Source organism: Saccoglossus kowalevskii, chromosome 5 (genome assembly GCF_978046115.1).
Source record: "Saccoglossus kowalevskii chromosome 5, keSacKowa6.1, whole genome shotgun sequence".
NCBI classification, from domain to species: domain Eukaryota; kingdom Metazoa; phylum Hemichordata; class Enteropneusta; family Harrimaniidae; genus Saccoglossus; species Saccoglossus kowalevskii.
The window spans coordinates 14,009,442-14,022,056 of NC_140645.1; the positions used below are offsets into that span (position 1 = coordinate 14,009,442).

Below are 12,615 nucleotides of genomic sequence, written 5' to 3' on the forward strand. Positions count from 1 at the left end.
TACGAAAGTACACCCGTGATGTCAAAACATCAGGGTAGGTACCCGGTGGTGGCACTTCCAGAAAAAAACTGGTACGCATCCGCGCGCGTTCCTATATTCTTGGAGAAAGGTGGTTATTTTTGTTGAATACCGCGGTCCGTGATATCATAAAAAGAGGTACTTTAAAAAAAAAACAATTGGGGAAAATGTGGCGTTCAACGATCCCCGGCAGCTCAATGCGCACGTACCCGGTGTATGCACTAAGAAGAATGCCACGGCATATTAAACAGAGTGAACTTCGTAATCGGGAGATAGAGGTGATAGTATCGTTCATGACAGGAAAATGGCGTTCGACAGTCGCGGAGTACGTCGTGGCAGAAACGAAAATTGTGAAACATGCAGTGAGTTTGTGAATGAAAACAAGCCAAACAGCCTGCGATGTGGTTATTGTGGTTGTGTTCCAGAGGGTTCATGTGGTGAGCTGTACAACACATAACACTAGTAGGCGTGATTCTTTCACCTCGTCATTCACGTAGTATCGTACTCATATGGCCATTGTAATTTATGTATTAAAGCGCGGTGGTCGTCGCGCAGCGCGTGTTCGAATTTCATGTAAATAAACAATATATTTTACACGCGTTGTATACGTCGCTATGAGTCGGCCGTCACGACGACTGCCGCCCTTTAAGTCCTGTGCAAAGTTCATATTCCGGCCAAACGCGAGTCATTATTTCCACCAGGTTTTATGAGTTAAATGGTGGATTTGCTTGTTTCTGTGAGGGTCCAATCGGAGGTTTAATATTGTTAAAATTGTCGTTCATATAAAGATGGTTTCAATGTTTTGATGAAATGTGTGCCCGGGAATCTATGGCTGTGAGGGGGCTGTGATGGTATATAGATGGCGCTGTGAGGGCGCTGTAAAACCTGAGTACTAGTAGTTTATCCCTGGGGATGATCAGTTCTATATTTAAGAATGATAATGCATATCATAATATTTTAATTCCGTTTTATATTTTTTTTGTTTCAGATTACTGATTTTTTGTTTGTGTCAAGTTTTATGACTCTCATCCGTCCCAATGTTTTTTTTAAGTATTTTTAGTTCTTTATTTATCATAAAATTGCATTTTCCTACTCATAAGCAATAATCAAATTGTATATATATGATAGTGACAAACATAGAATGGAGTGCTTTTTGGCAGATGCTACCCCCAATAGAACAAAACACAGAAGGCCACCAAAGACAGATGGAAAAAAATCAGACATTAGATGGTCGCTTTCTGTCAGTGGAGCAACATCTACAGCATGTTCCAGAAGGATAATACAAGTTATTATTTATGACTCCTAAAATATGCACACATAGTGTTAGGTAAATAAATACAAGCTCCCAGATTTTGAAAAAAGTGTGTGTTTTTTACTTGAAATTTCTCCCAGTTTTAGTATAAATAGGGGGTCTTTTGTGTTTTATGTGGAATTATCAACTTGCCTGAGGGGGCTCATCTTTATGATCAGGCCGCGGAGCGCCCGCCTTAAGATTACCCACATTTCAAAATCATTTTTAAAATTATTTTTGTCAACATATCCATCGTTTCTGAAGGTTGTTGTATTGTTAAGTTCAAGCTTTAATCATTAGTGAATTTCATTAAATTATAAACATGGGGTCAGCGACCTGCACGCATTTTCTCAGTTTTACCATTTTAAATTACCACATTTTCTGATTTCTACTGGTACTTACAACAGAAATACAAGGATTATTTTGTCTACTCACAGACCATTCCCTACATCACCGCATAACGAAGCAATACAGAAAAGAAGTACTCTCTGGATCGCTCTGTAAGTTAACAATTCCATGATGCATTCGCATTGTTCTATAGCAATGTAATAATCAAGAAGCTGACTTTTAATAATAATAAGTGAACTAGAAAATCAGATTCGTACAACATTACATAGACAATCTGTCTCTAAAATCAAGGGATGTCGCTGTGTAATATTTTAAAAATATCACAAGCAGTTGTTTTGTGGTATTACTAATTTTCTACAACGATTTGGGGCCTGAATTCTGAAGAATGGCGAAATAATGTAAGCTGTCCTGTTTTATTTTTACAAATGTAAAAACCATGTCACCCTTTTTCAGCGGATGGCTGAACAACACTATTTTGCAATAATTTAAAAGTATTATTTTATATTCATTATGACATGTATCTATGGCAACTAGAAAATAATTCGTAATTTAATAGTGACGTAATATTGTTAACTGCTACATCAACCTATCAATTTGAAGGTTGTATAGAACAGATACGTATACTAAATTTAAAATTTAAACGGTATTCTTCTCAAACTCAATATATTTGAAATTTGATTAAAATTATTTCAACAAGTTTTTTTACAAGCAAGTTTGATGCCACAAATATATATTTTTATTTCTACTGAATCGTAATATTATTTGAACAATTACAAAGAGCGGCAGTTGATTTACTTTCAGTATCAAGCATTTTGTTGAAAAACGTAAATATTGAAATATATATTTGTAATACAATTTAGAGGATTCTGTAAAAAATGTATATATATTTTATTTTATATGGAAAACAATGACATAGCGGACATACTTTATTTTCTCAATACATACAACAAAGTGGAAACAGTCCAATCTAATAATTTATAATAGATTACAAGTTACAATATTTGATTTAAACTGTCTATTTGTTTCAAGAGTAAACTTCATTGTTAATATGCCGTGAACATTTGCACACTATATGATTGTTAGTTGAATACACTCAAAAAAAGAGAATGGGAATAATTTGTTTAGTAAATAATACTATTATACATCTCCGTAATGTCATAAGTCTGTAAATTTGCGGTATTTTACGGGGTTTTTCGTCCTACCATATAAGGAAATGCAAATTCAAAATATGGAATAATCACGTGCGTGACAGACATGGCATCCCCCACTCAGACATACAATGCGCGGTCGCATCGACCTCCGCTGTGCGTCGGTCGATAGTCCCACTCTACTGTCTTCGTGTATACTTTGCAGTATCCTCGTAATAACCTCATAATATTTTCGAATATTAGACGAAACTAATGATAATTACTGAACACTCACCACAACCATCACAGTCAATCCTCGAGTATCATACATATACAATATGAATGAATGTGTTGAAAGTTTTAATTAACTTAAGGTGTATTGTACCTACAGAATGACCCACACGATGACGTCATTGATATGTGTATTGACAATGTGCGTCCTATACGGTAAGCAATTTGTTATAAAAAAAACAACAACATTTACATTCTGAATTTGGCTTATTTCATACAGTGGACTCTGAGCTGAAATTAGTAGCTTCACGGATTGTGTCCCATATTGCCATGGAAATACCCCCCCCCCCCTCAACAAAACCCCAAATGGTATACAGTACGTCAAAACTAATCTGGTGGTTTTCTATTACACAATTACTTATCACTATCTCATCATTGAATGTAACATTTAAATGTTGGATATTAGTTTGACCCCCACAGTCCGACAACTGAATACACCTAAATACTGACTGTACCTAAATAACCGCTGTTTACCATTGACGTACTCTTGATGAATACTCCATTGAATATCGCCTCTATTTTCACTATCACTATCTGGATAAAAGTGTACCCGGGTGATCCGTTTGCTATAACGCCCAGGAATGCTAAACATCCATGCAATGTTCTAAATATACATAAATCCAACTTTTAAAATAAACAAATAAAATAGAAATAAAATTCCTTTTCTTACAGTGCGAATTTATACATTCCCATGACAACAGTATTCATCGTGTCTGATTTGAAATATGATTTCAAGAATTTTGCGTGCAAGAAAATTAAAGCTGAGAACATACTGTAAAACATGTTGAAAAAGCGGCATGTAATTTTAGCGAATTGTGGTAAAATGACAAAATAGCGAAATGTTGATTTAGCGAATTTCTCTTGTCATTGTTGATTTCCTGTTTTCACAATACTTGTCTGTCGCGCGCCGAAACAAATGCGCAGTTATCACCGTAAAAACAAAGAAAAACTGTCAAGTGTAATTTGATTCTGTTCGCAATCATAAAAAACTGATTCAACAGGGATTTGAAAAAGAGGGTATCGTTGCTGCGTTACATCCAGAATATTGACTTTTTATATTAGGACTCAAAAAAATACTAAGTACATACTATTTTCCGTAATAATCTATCAGTATCACTTCATTTATTTATTTTTCATTGAAATATTCATTAATACGTTTATTTTTCTGTGTTAATTAACTTTTTAATAAAGTGTATCTATCATGTCATTGTGATGGAGAAAAGAAGACGTTGTTTGGCGGCCATTTTGAATTTATAATGAAGTCATTTGCAACATCTTGAATTAGCGAATCAGTTCTCTCGCTAAATTCGCTAAAAAAAACATGCTCGAGAAAAAGACATATTTTACAGTAATCTACAAGACAGTGTAACACAGACTCTTTCAAACATCCGTGCAAATTGTACCCCATATGAATCAACTCAAAGTATACGTGAAATGTACATTCTGCGTGAAGACTGTATGTACATTATGCAGAATTTCTTAAATACAGTAATAACAGCAACAATCGTTTATTTTTTTAAATTTTTATTTGTTTCGAAATTTCGAAAAATAAAAATAAAACGTGCACAACACAGTGCTAATATTCGGGTTGATATTCAATGCCAAATTTAGTAGTGAGAATATGTCTGCACTTTCCACCCAAAATAGTATTCAGTAACATTCTCTTTTGGGTATGTATTTGAATCCTCAGTGTAGTTTCCACCCCCTAACGGAATGGTTGACACTTGAGCTCGTCACAAAGCCGGATTTGTCAACCAATCCTTTATCAATTTATTTTCGGTATGGCCGTTCTTTATTAGGATGGTTCATCATCATCAACGACATGTCTTATTTTTAGATATATTCAACTCATATACACAGTGATTACCTTTTTTTAGAATTCAGAAATATTTTTTTTTAATTACTTCATTGGATGTTTTGTTGTCTAATGTTTAACAGCCATGCTACATCCAGAATTCACGACTACAAATGAAAGGTCTATCCTATCGCTCCTGCAAAGTGAACTTGGCGTATCACGCTATAGATAATCGATTATCTACTTATTACGGATTTACAAAAATACATGTAACAAGTATGATACATCACTTATGTGAATTGTTTATTACTTTTTCTTCCTTGACTGAATAAATTATAAATAAAGTATAAATGAACATTACCAATTTCGCATAATATTTATTTCAGCTGGCGTACAATGCCTCGACTGTTATAGCTGCGACATATTTGATTACGACTGTAATTCCACTACCAATTACACCACGTGCTCGTACCCGGATGATGGATGTAGCGTGAGTAATTCATTACTTCAATGTTGGCGAATATAATATCGAGTGTATATTGTGTGTATGTGGTATGCCACAGTGGTAACTTCTATAGATATTGATGGTCTTGCTGTTCATGCAAATCACTGATGTCATGCCCCTCTTTAATATCAAGCAACTCTATCTAAACAACAACCACTAGTTTCTGAGGCGCCACCTCGTAGCCAAGACACCATTTAATCCGGTATACCTCTGTAGTGATTTTGACCTTATTTGAAAATGCTGAATCAATTGTTAAAGTACCTATGTCTTATTGGCGTTATTTCTGAAATTATTTGCTCATCTAAAAAAATATTAATCGATTTACTTCTACACAATAACTAACAACTTCAAAGATTCTATATAAATCTAACTGCAGTCACACTGACACCATTTGATATCCGGGGACTAGGAAGGACATCTCTGAATTTGAATTCTTGAAACAAAAATATATAAACTGATAAAAATGTTTTACAAGAAATCACGCAATGTATATATAGAGACATTTGTGGCAGAGCGCTGGTATTTTCAGCCATCTCAGTCTAACTTGGGTGGCATTTCTATATTTTATTGTCAGTTATTATAATTCCAAGCCGGCCTTTAAACATTGAAGTAATGATCAAATCTATAAATTTATCAATGTATATGCTTTTGTCGATCGTCTTTCTTTGGAGACAAAATTTACATCAAAATGCAGTGCTGCACAGCTGGATCAACCTTTTAACTAAGATTCACCACGCCAGCATTGGGGCTGGCTGACCATTCCCTGGTGAAAGTAAAACGATCACAATCGTTGTTTTAGTCTCGCACTCTGTTATGGTGTTTGAGCACAAACAAGTACTGTGAATTGATCAATGTTTGTTTGGGCTCGGTGGAAGCTGGGACGACAAGAAAAATATGACTCATTGGAAATTTGGAAGAACATCGGCAAATTGAGAATAAAACCCACAACAATTCTTCTAGAACAAACAAAAACTATAGTATCAAAACAACTAGATACAATCTCGAGAACGAGCTGCACTATTTAGAAAACAAAAACAAATAATGGACACCGTCACGGACAATAAAGAACGTAATGACGACAAGAAACAACTTCTAGAGAATCTCATTAGATTTTAAGTGCAAGATGATAAAATTAGTTTTAAACAACTTAATAAAACTGATGCAAGGACTCAAATATTATATAAAGTTCAATAAAAATTATGCCATGACTTGAACCGCCCAGCGATTTTTGGAAGCCTAATCGAAAAATAGGAAATTTAAGACTTAAAAACATATAAGATCCTGTTATTCACCTGACAGTGTTTCTTATATGGCACAAACTGAGCTGTTGTTAGACTTACTAACAATCACAAATGAAAGTAGAAATGCGATTGACTCATCTGCTAGTTTTGAAGAGCTAACTGACGCAGTTAAGCAATTAAAACCACATATAAAGAAATTGACGATCTGTCAGGCAATATGATCCTTGTAATAACTTGTTAGAACCTTTATCGGAAATAGCAGTGGATTTAATGACAAAAAATTGGCAGACATTTGAGAGAAAAGCAATGTTTAACTAAAACACTAGATGTACTTTGCACGGGTATTTGAACCTCATGTTGAATTCGTTTGCCAAGGTAGGCATTTGATTTAGCATGATGTTTTCATGTCTGCTGGATATCCTGGCATTCGAGAGAGTGATTGTCCGGATAACAGACGGATTTACTCGTGTGTTCTCTGAATGCCCGCAGTTGGTAGCATTACTTATTCAAGGGACCAGCTTGACAAAGAGCATCCGCAAATTGACTATGTCTTATTTTGACGTGGTTGTATTTGGTCGACCTTACAGAAAAAAAAAATAACAAGCAAATCAATTTGACTGAAAACGGATAACCCATATTTTTTATAACAGGAAAACATGTTATTAACATATATGGTCATGTGGCCTATATAGTTTGCATAATTGTAATATCTTGAGAGAACCATGACAACATGCAAGCAGTGCTATTATGATGAATTTGTTTTTCCCGTATCTGTTGACCGACTTATTTAGTTGATTATTAGCGAATGGCTGTGTTATGTCTGTCATCGTTTAGGCCTATTTGAAGTTTTGGACGGAACTAATTACGAGATAACCGTCGCTATTCAGACTACTATTTCTGACAGTTGGTATTCGTAGTTATTAATGTAGTGAACGATTAATCAAAAGATATGACGTATTCAGTATTTAGAGTGATTGGCTGTATGTGTGAAAGCCACGCCTTAGAGTCTTAATACTGCTTTGTTATTGGTTAGGTTTTGAAAATGAATAAAGTTGTTTTAGTTGGTCTTGGCGAGCACACAAGGACAGAGGCAGTGTAGTTCTGGAGAGTCTTGGGCTAGTCTTGGGTCAGCCTTGCGATAGTCTTGAGGATTTTTCCCCAGGCGCTGTGTCTTATAGAGTGCTCGACTGACCGACTAAGACGAGAGTTGAAACGTATTTCGTTGTGTGTGTCTTATTTGACTGTAAAGCTTAAGTGACTTTCCCGATCCCATACCTCAAGGGGACGCGATAGAGAGGCGGGACGAGATTCCCCCTTGACAAGTGTGGAGAACCCCAGAGGAGAAGATTTTCCAACTGATACTATAATGAAGGCATGGGACAAGATATATGACTATCATAACAAGGAATTGTATACGTCGAGCATTGTTTCTATGACGTGCTTCAACAAGTTCGAGGCATTGGACAAATTACAAGAGGCATGACGACACATATAAATTAAACGGTTTTGGGGTTATTAGCAATGCCAGCATATCAGATTCGCGACAATTAACACAAACTGGATATTTTTGACACTATAACAAATGCTGTATGATTTATATAACAGTAAAACAGAAAATAAAATGCCTCTCTTCTATCCCTACACATTATTTTAGGCGTTCCTCCACTATGTTTTTTCTTTTACATTCACTTAGATAGTCAACGCGCAGGTTAACCATATTTACTTGACCGTAATAATACGATCGGGCAACCAAGTTCAATGGTATCAGTCGCGGAATCTGTAACGCGCGTAACTAAATGAATTGCCATGATAAACCGTGTTTCAGTGTATAGAGCAGACGACGATATATTCAAATAATTGTTCAATTTCAATGTTATATTTCGTTTTTATCGACAATGAACCTGTCTATTTGCTGCTAGTTGTGTTAATATACACTTGTGATCTTCTACAATGAAAGGCACAAAGTTGGGACTTTGCATATAAACGTATTTCTAAAATTTGTAAATGCCGGTTATCAGCTTTCATTCAAAATTGGCACAAAAGCTGAACAATGTCTACAAGATGTGACAGCTTATTAATTTTAATTTTGATTCCTTTGTTCGTTATTTATTTCCTCGAATGATAATATTTATTGTGAATAGTACGAATCAATAGTAAGTGACCGAATCTGTCTTTTATTTATTATTAATTTGCCCATTTGTTAAGGTCATTAGGAAACAAATACATTCTAATATACTCTTTTACATTGCCATCATATAATAAGTTTGTGGAATTGATGAAGACCTTTGAGAGTAACATACTAAAATCCATGGCAGTATATCTGTATTATTACTGTTTTATGGTGAATTTTGGAAACTTCAATCAAATTTAGATGCCAGCCATCAACTCACCTAGGGGCACCTAAGCACAGCACGTTTGGCAATATGGCGTCTAGTGGTGTTCAAAAAAGCTTGACAAAAACGGCAATGAGCAACATGTTTCCACACAAAATCAATAATGGCGGCCAAATCACGGGACTGGTGAAAATTATTTTATTTTTTTGTAAGGAGCTTTGCCTACTAGTTAAAGCACTTATGAAGAACAAATGCCCAAAATGTTTGCCACATTTGACGGAATCCAAGATGGCGGCCAAATCATCTGACTGATCAAAAAGTTTTTTTATTTCAACTCATGAAGAACTAATAATCAAACGTTTTTGCCATTTTTGTACAAATTCAAAGATGACAGTCAAATATTATGAATTATGGTAATTTTGTGTTTTGCTCGTAAGAGACTTTGGTCACAGATACTAGTCGATTGATTTAAAGCACTCATAAAAAAAACAAATGCCCAAAATTGTTTATGTAAATCCAAGATGGCGGCCAAATTATGTGACTGGTCCGAATATTTTTTCTGATGTCTGAAGTAGTTCAATATAGAGCTGCAACATAAAAAAATTCGAATCCATCAGGTAACTGTGGCTACTTTATGTTTAAAATAAATCTTATATGGTGGCAAAACTACGTGCCCAATAAGAGATCTGAAAACAGTAATATATTTTATACATAGACGCTAAATACCAAATGTCAGATCAATGTGCCATGTGGTTTTGAAGAAGAAGACTTCCAAGCGTGTTTCGAGTTTTTTTATCCTTTTCTGTAGTATATTTATTTTTATATTATACCAGTATATTGATGGTGTTAATTCATCGATTTGATTGATCCAAACACAAAATTTGCATATGCAATTAATGGTATATTGGCTGGTAATGCATAGCTAAACAAAGTGGCCCTGGAACATGAATTTATTACAGGTTTAATGCGGAAATATATAAAACTGGTAGTATTTGATTTTTGGGGGAAATATAGTGGTTGAATTTTAGAAAAAAATACCGTATTAAAAGCATCTGAAAAATGTTATAACCATAATATTGCTTTTTCTTAATCCGAGCTGTGAGCATCGGTCGCTGGGTGATCGTCGTTTGCCACACAAACCTAAACCACTGTCTCTCACTAAACGAACGCCAGAACGCTGTGTTCTCCGTGTTGTGACTTTGAAGTGGATTGTGAACTTCCAACAAAGAAAACATGATCTTTAAGTTTAACAGGTGACCAACTGGATGATATTGAGGTATTACGCTGCTCTATTCACTGCGGATACGTTTAGTTTTCACGCGGAATCAAATTAGTTTGTATTTAATTTGAACTGTGTTGCGTTGTAATTTGTGTATGCATTCAGTGTACAACTCCATACTATTCTTATAAATATTCATGTTTAAAAGCCATAATCATGATCTTTACTAGTTTTATCGAATTGTCAATATACTGGTATATTGGGTATATCACTTGGCCTGTGGCTCGTGCATATATGTCGTGAATTGTGCAATATCTCGTGGTATACCCGCCTTCGGCGGGGGGTGGGGGGTTATTGCTTAACTATATTATAACATAAATAACTCACTGGCTTTAACTATGAATATTAAACAGCCGACTTTTCAATCTACTCAAATTAAGTTTTTTTAATATGTGGGTCCCTTAAAGTTATTCTCACTATTTTCTACAAGAATATCTTTGTCTGAACCAATGAGCAAATTGGAAGTGTTAAACTGGCACACATTCCGCACCAAGTAAACATTTGCAATAAGTTGCGCCCTCTGGAGACGAAACACTGTTGTGATGTGTGATTTCGAGAAGACAGTTTGGTTCACTCAGTTACAATATTTGAAATATCTGAAGAGGAAACCGAAATATAATTCTTTTGAATGACGAACATTAAAACAATTGAAGTGAACTAATGACGATACATCATCACTACGTACACAGTTGGTGCAACTTTGTATTATTTTTGTACATTTTACAGGAACAGTACATCTACTTGCTTGGAATGTTTATTGCATCAGTACGTTCTTGTGAACACAACTGTAACGTCACAAACCTGGAGTTTTGGAGTAGAGGTACGTAATTCTACTTTATTATAACAAGACACTGGAAAGATAATACGGTTATATTGTAATACTAATTATTGTATGCATTGTAATGGGATTATTAAAGCGGGAGAGTCATCATTTACAAACACACGTCTACCCACGAGCCTTTGCGTTATCATCGTCGCTTGGAACTGAATTCCCGCGTGTGCGTAGGTGACGACCCTTCCACTTTAACTACTTCCAATGGGAATTGTGAACTTTGGTGATAGAAAACAGATTATTTTATGTCAACTCAATCCGCCAGGACCTAAACGCCAGGGATAATTGTCGTTCAAACTATATGATTGGAATTGCTTCCACGTCGACCTGTTGTACAGGGAAAACACGAGCGTGATCTATTGTTTTCAGGGACCAGTTGCATGAAATACGCCCTCAACCAACGGTGTAGTATCCCTTCATATGCCCGGCGACATGTAGTTTCCTACCCAAGTTCCGTCTCCCCATCTCCGGAGAAAATCAATAGTCCTTCCCTGTAATTTAGTAAGCGTCAACCATACTTGGAGGTTTACCACTTCATCGCCGATAAAGACGAGCACTTGGAGTTTGCAATAACAGCGCCCGCAGTCGGAGCAAAGTCGGGACTTATTTTTTGTTTTACCAAAAAAAAAATATATAATTAATTGTCCATTTAGCATTTAGCCTTTAGCAGTCAGGTTAATATTCACGATCACACTAAAAAGACTAAAAGAACAATTAATTATTTCTTTTTGTAAAACAAAAAAGAAGTCCCGACTTTGCCAGTCTATCGGAGCTCGTACGCCGTATTTATAGCCATCGTCACATAGGGCCCAACTCAAGTGATTTCTGACTGTCTTATTTTTACGCATTTGTGTCCTCTTTTTCGTTTCAGGCATCGAGACGCGGTGTTGCTACAGTGACCTATGTAATGACCATGAACCTCCCGAGTGGGTACTGATAGGTGTAAGTCCAGTAACAGAGATTCCAGGAACAGGAATTCAAAATGCTTGCAGTACAAGCATTATTACACTTACTGTAATTTTTAATTGGGTTATCTTAAGCTAAATAAAAAGTAGGTCAGTCTTATTTATTTCATTACCACCAATTAAAACTTGATTAGAATTAGTAAATATAACCAAGATTTTAACACTATCGTCGTCATAAGTATCGTCGTTGCATAAAAGTACCAATTTCTGCAATCGATTCGAATCAACCTTTAAAAGGTCATGAATAATTAATAGAGTCAAATGACCGCAGATGTGTCCAGTCGGGATTTCTTCAGCGGTCAGGTTAATTTTCGCGATCACACTAAAAGAACTAAAAGAACAATTAATTAAGTCCCGACTTTATTAAGTCCGACTTTGCCAGTCTATCGGAGCTCGTATGCCGTATTCATAGCCATCGTCACAGTACCATTGACTTTGCTATTACTTCTAAACCATTATTTGATAAAATTAATTACTTTAAAGTACATGGTCTCCCATTAATCTCAAACCAATGTTTAATAACATTGTCCATACAAGTAATGAAATATAAACTTCTCAAAATAAATAAATCATCAAAAAAAGTATATTAG

The 12,615-nt window shown here is 35.4% G+C and overlaps 1 protein-coding gene across 1 annotated transcript; it reads left to right on the forward strand.

The window, feature by feature from the left end:
- The first annotated feature begins 1,706 nt into the window (after positions 1-1,706).
- Positions 1,707-12,150, forward strand: LOC144363067 (uncharacterized). Its single transcript, XM_078014012.2, has 5 exons — positions 1,707-1,809; positions 3,176-3,231; positions 5,257-5,360; positions 10,955-11,048; positions 11,932-12,150. The coding sequence occupies exons 2-5, from the start codon at positions 3,177-3,179 to the stop codon at positions 12,102-12,104; spliced, it is 426 nt and encodes a 141-aa protein (XP_077870138.1). The 5' UTR covers positions 1,707-1,809; position 3,176; the 3' UTR covers positions 12,105-12,150.
- The last annotated feature ends 465 nt before the right edge of the window (positions 12,151-12,615 follow it).

What these genes read in the sequence shown, in the direction of transcription:
- LOC144363067 (XM_078014012.2), top strand. Translation starts at nt 3,177, where the DNA reads ATGACCCACACGATGACGTCATTGATATGTGTATTGACAATGTGCGTC. An exon ending in GACAATGTGCGTCCTATACG is followed by an intron (nt 3,232 to 5,256) that starts GTAAGCAATTTG and finishes TATTTATTTCAG; the next exon opens with CTGGCGTACAATGCCTCGAC. An exon ending in CCTGGAGTTTTGGAGTAGAG is followed by an intron (nt 11,049 to 11,931) that starts GTACGTAATTCT and finishes TTTTCGTTTCAG; the next exon opens with GCATCGAGACGCGGTGTTGC.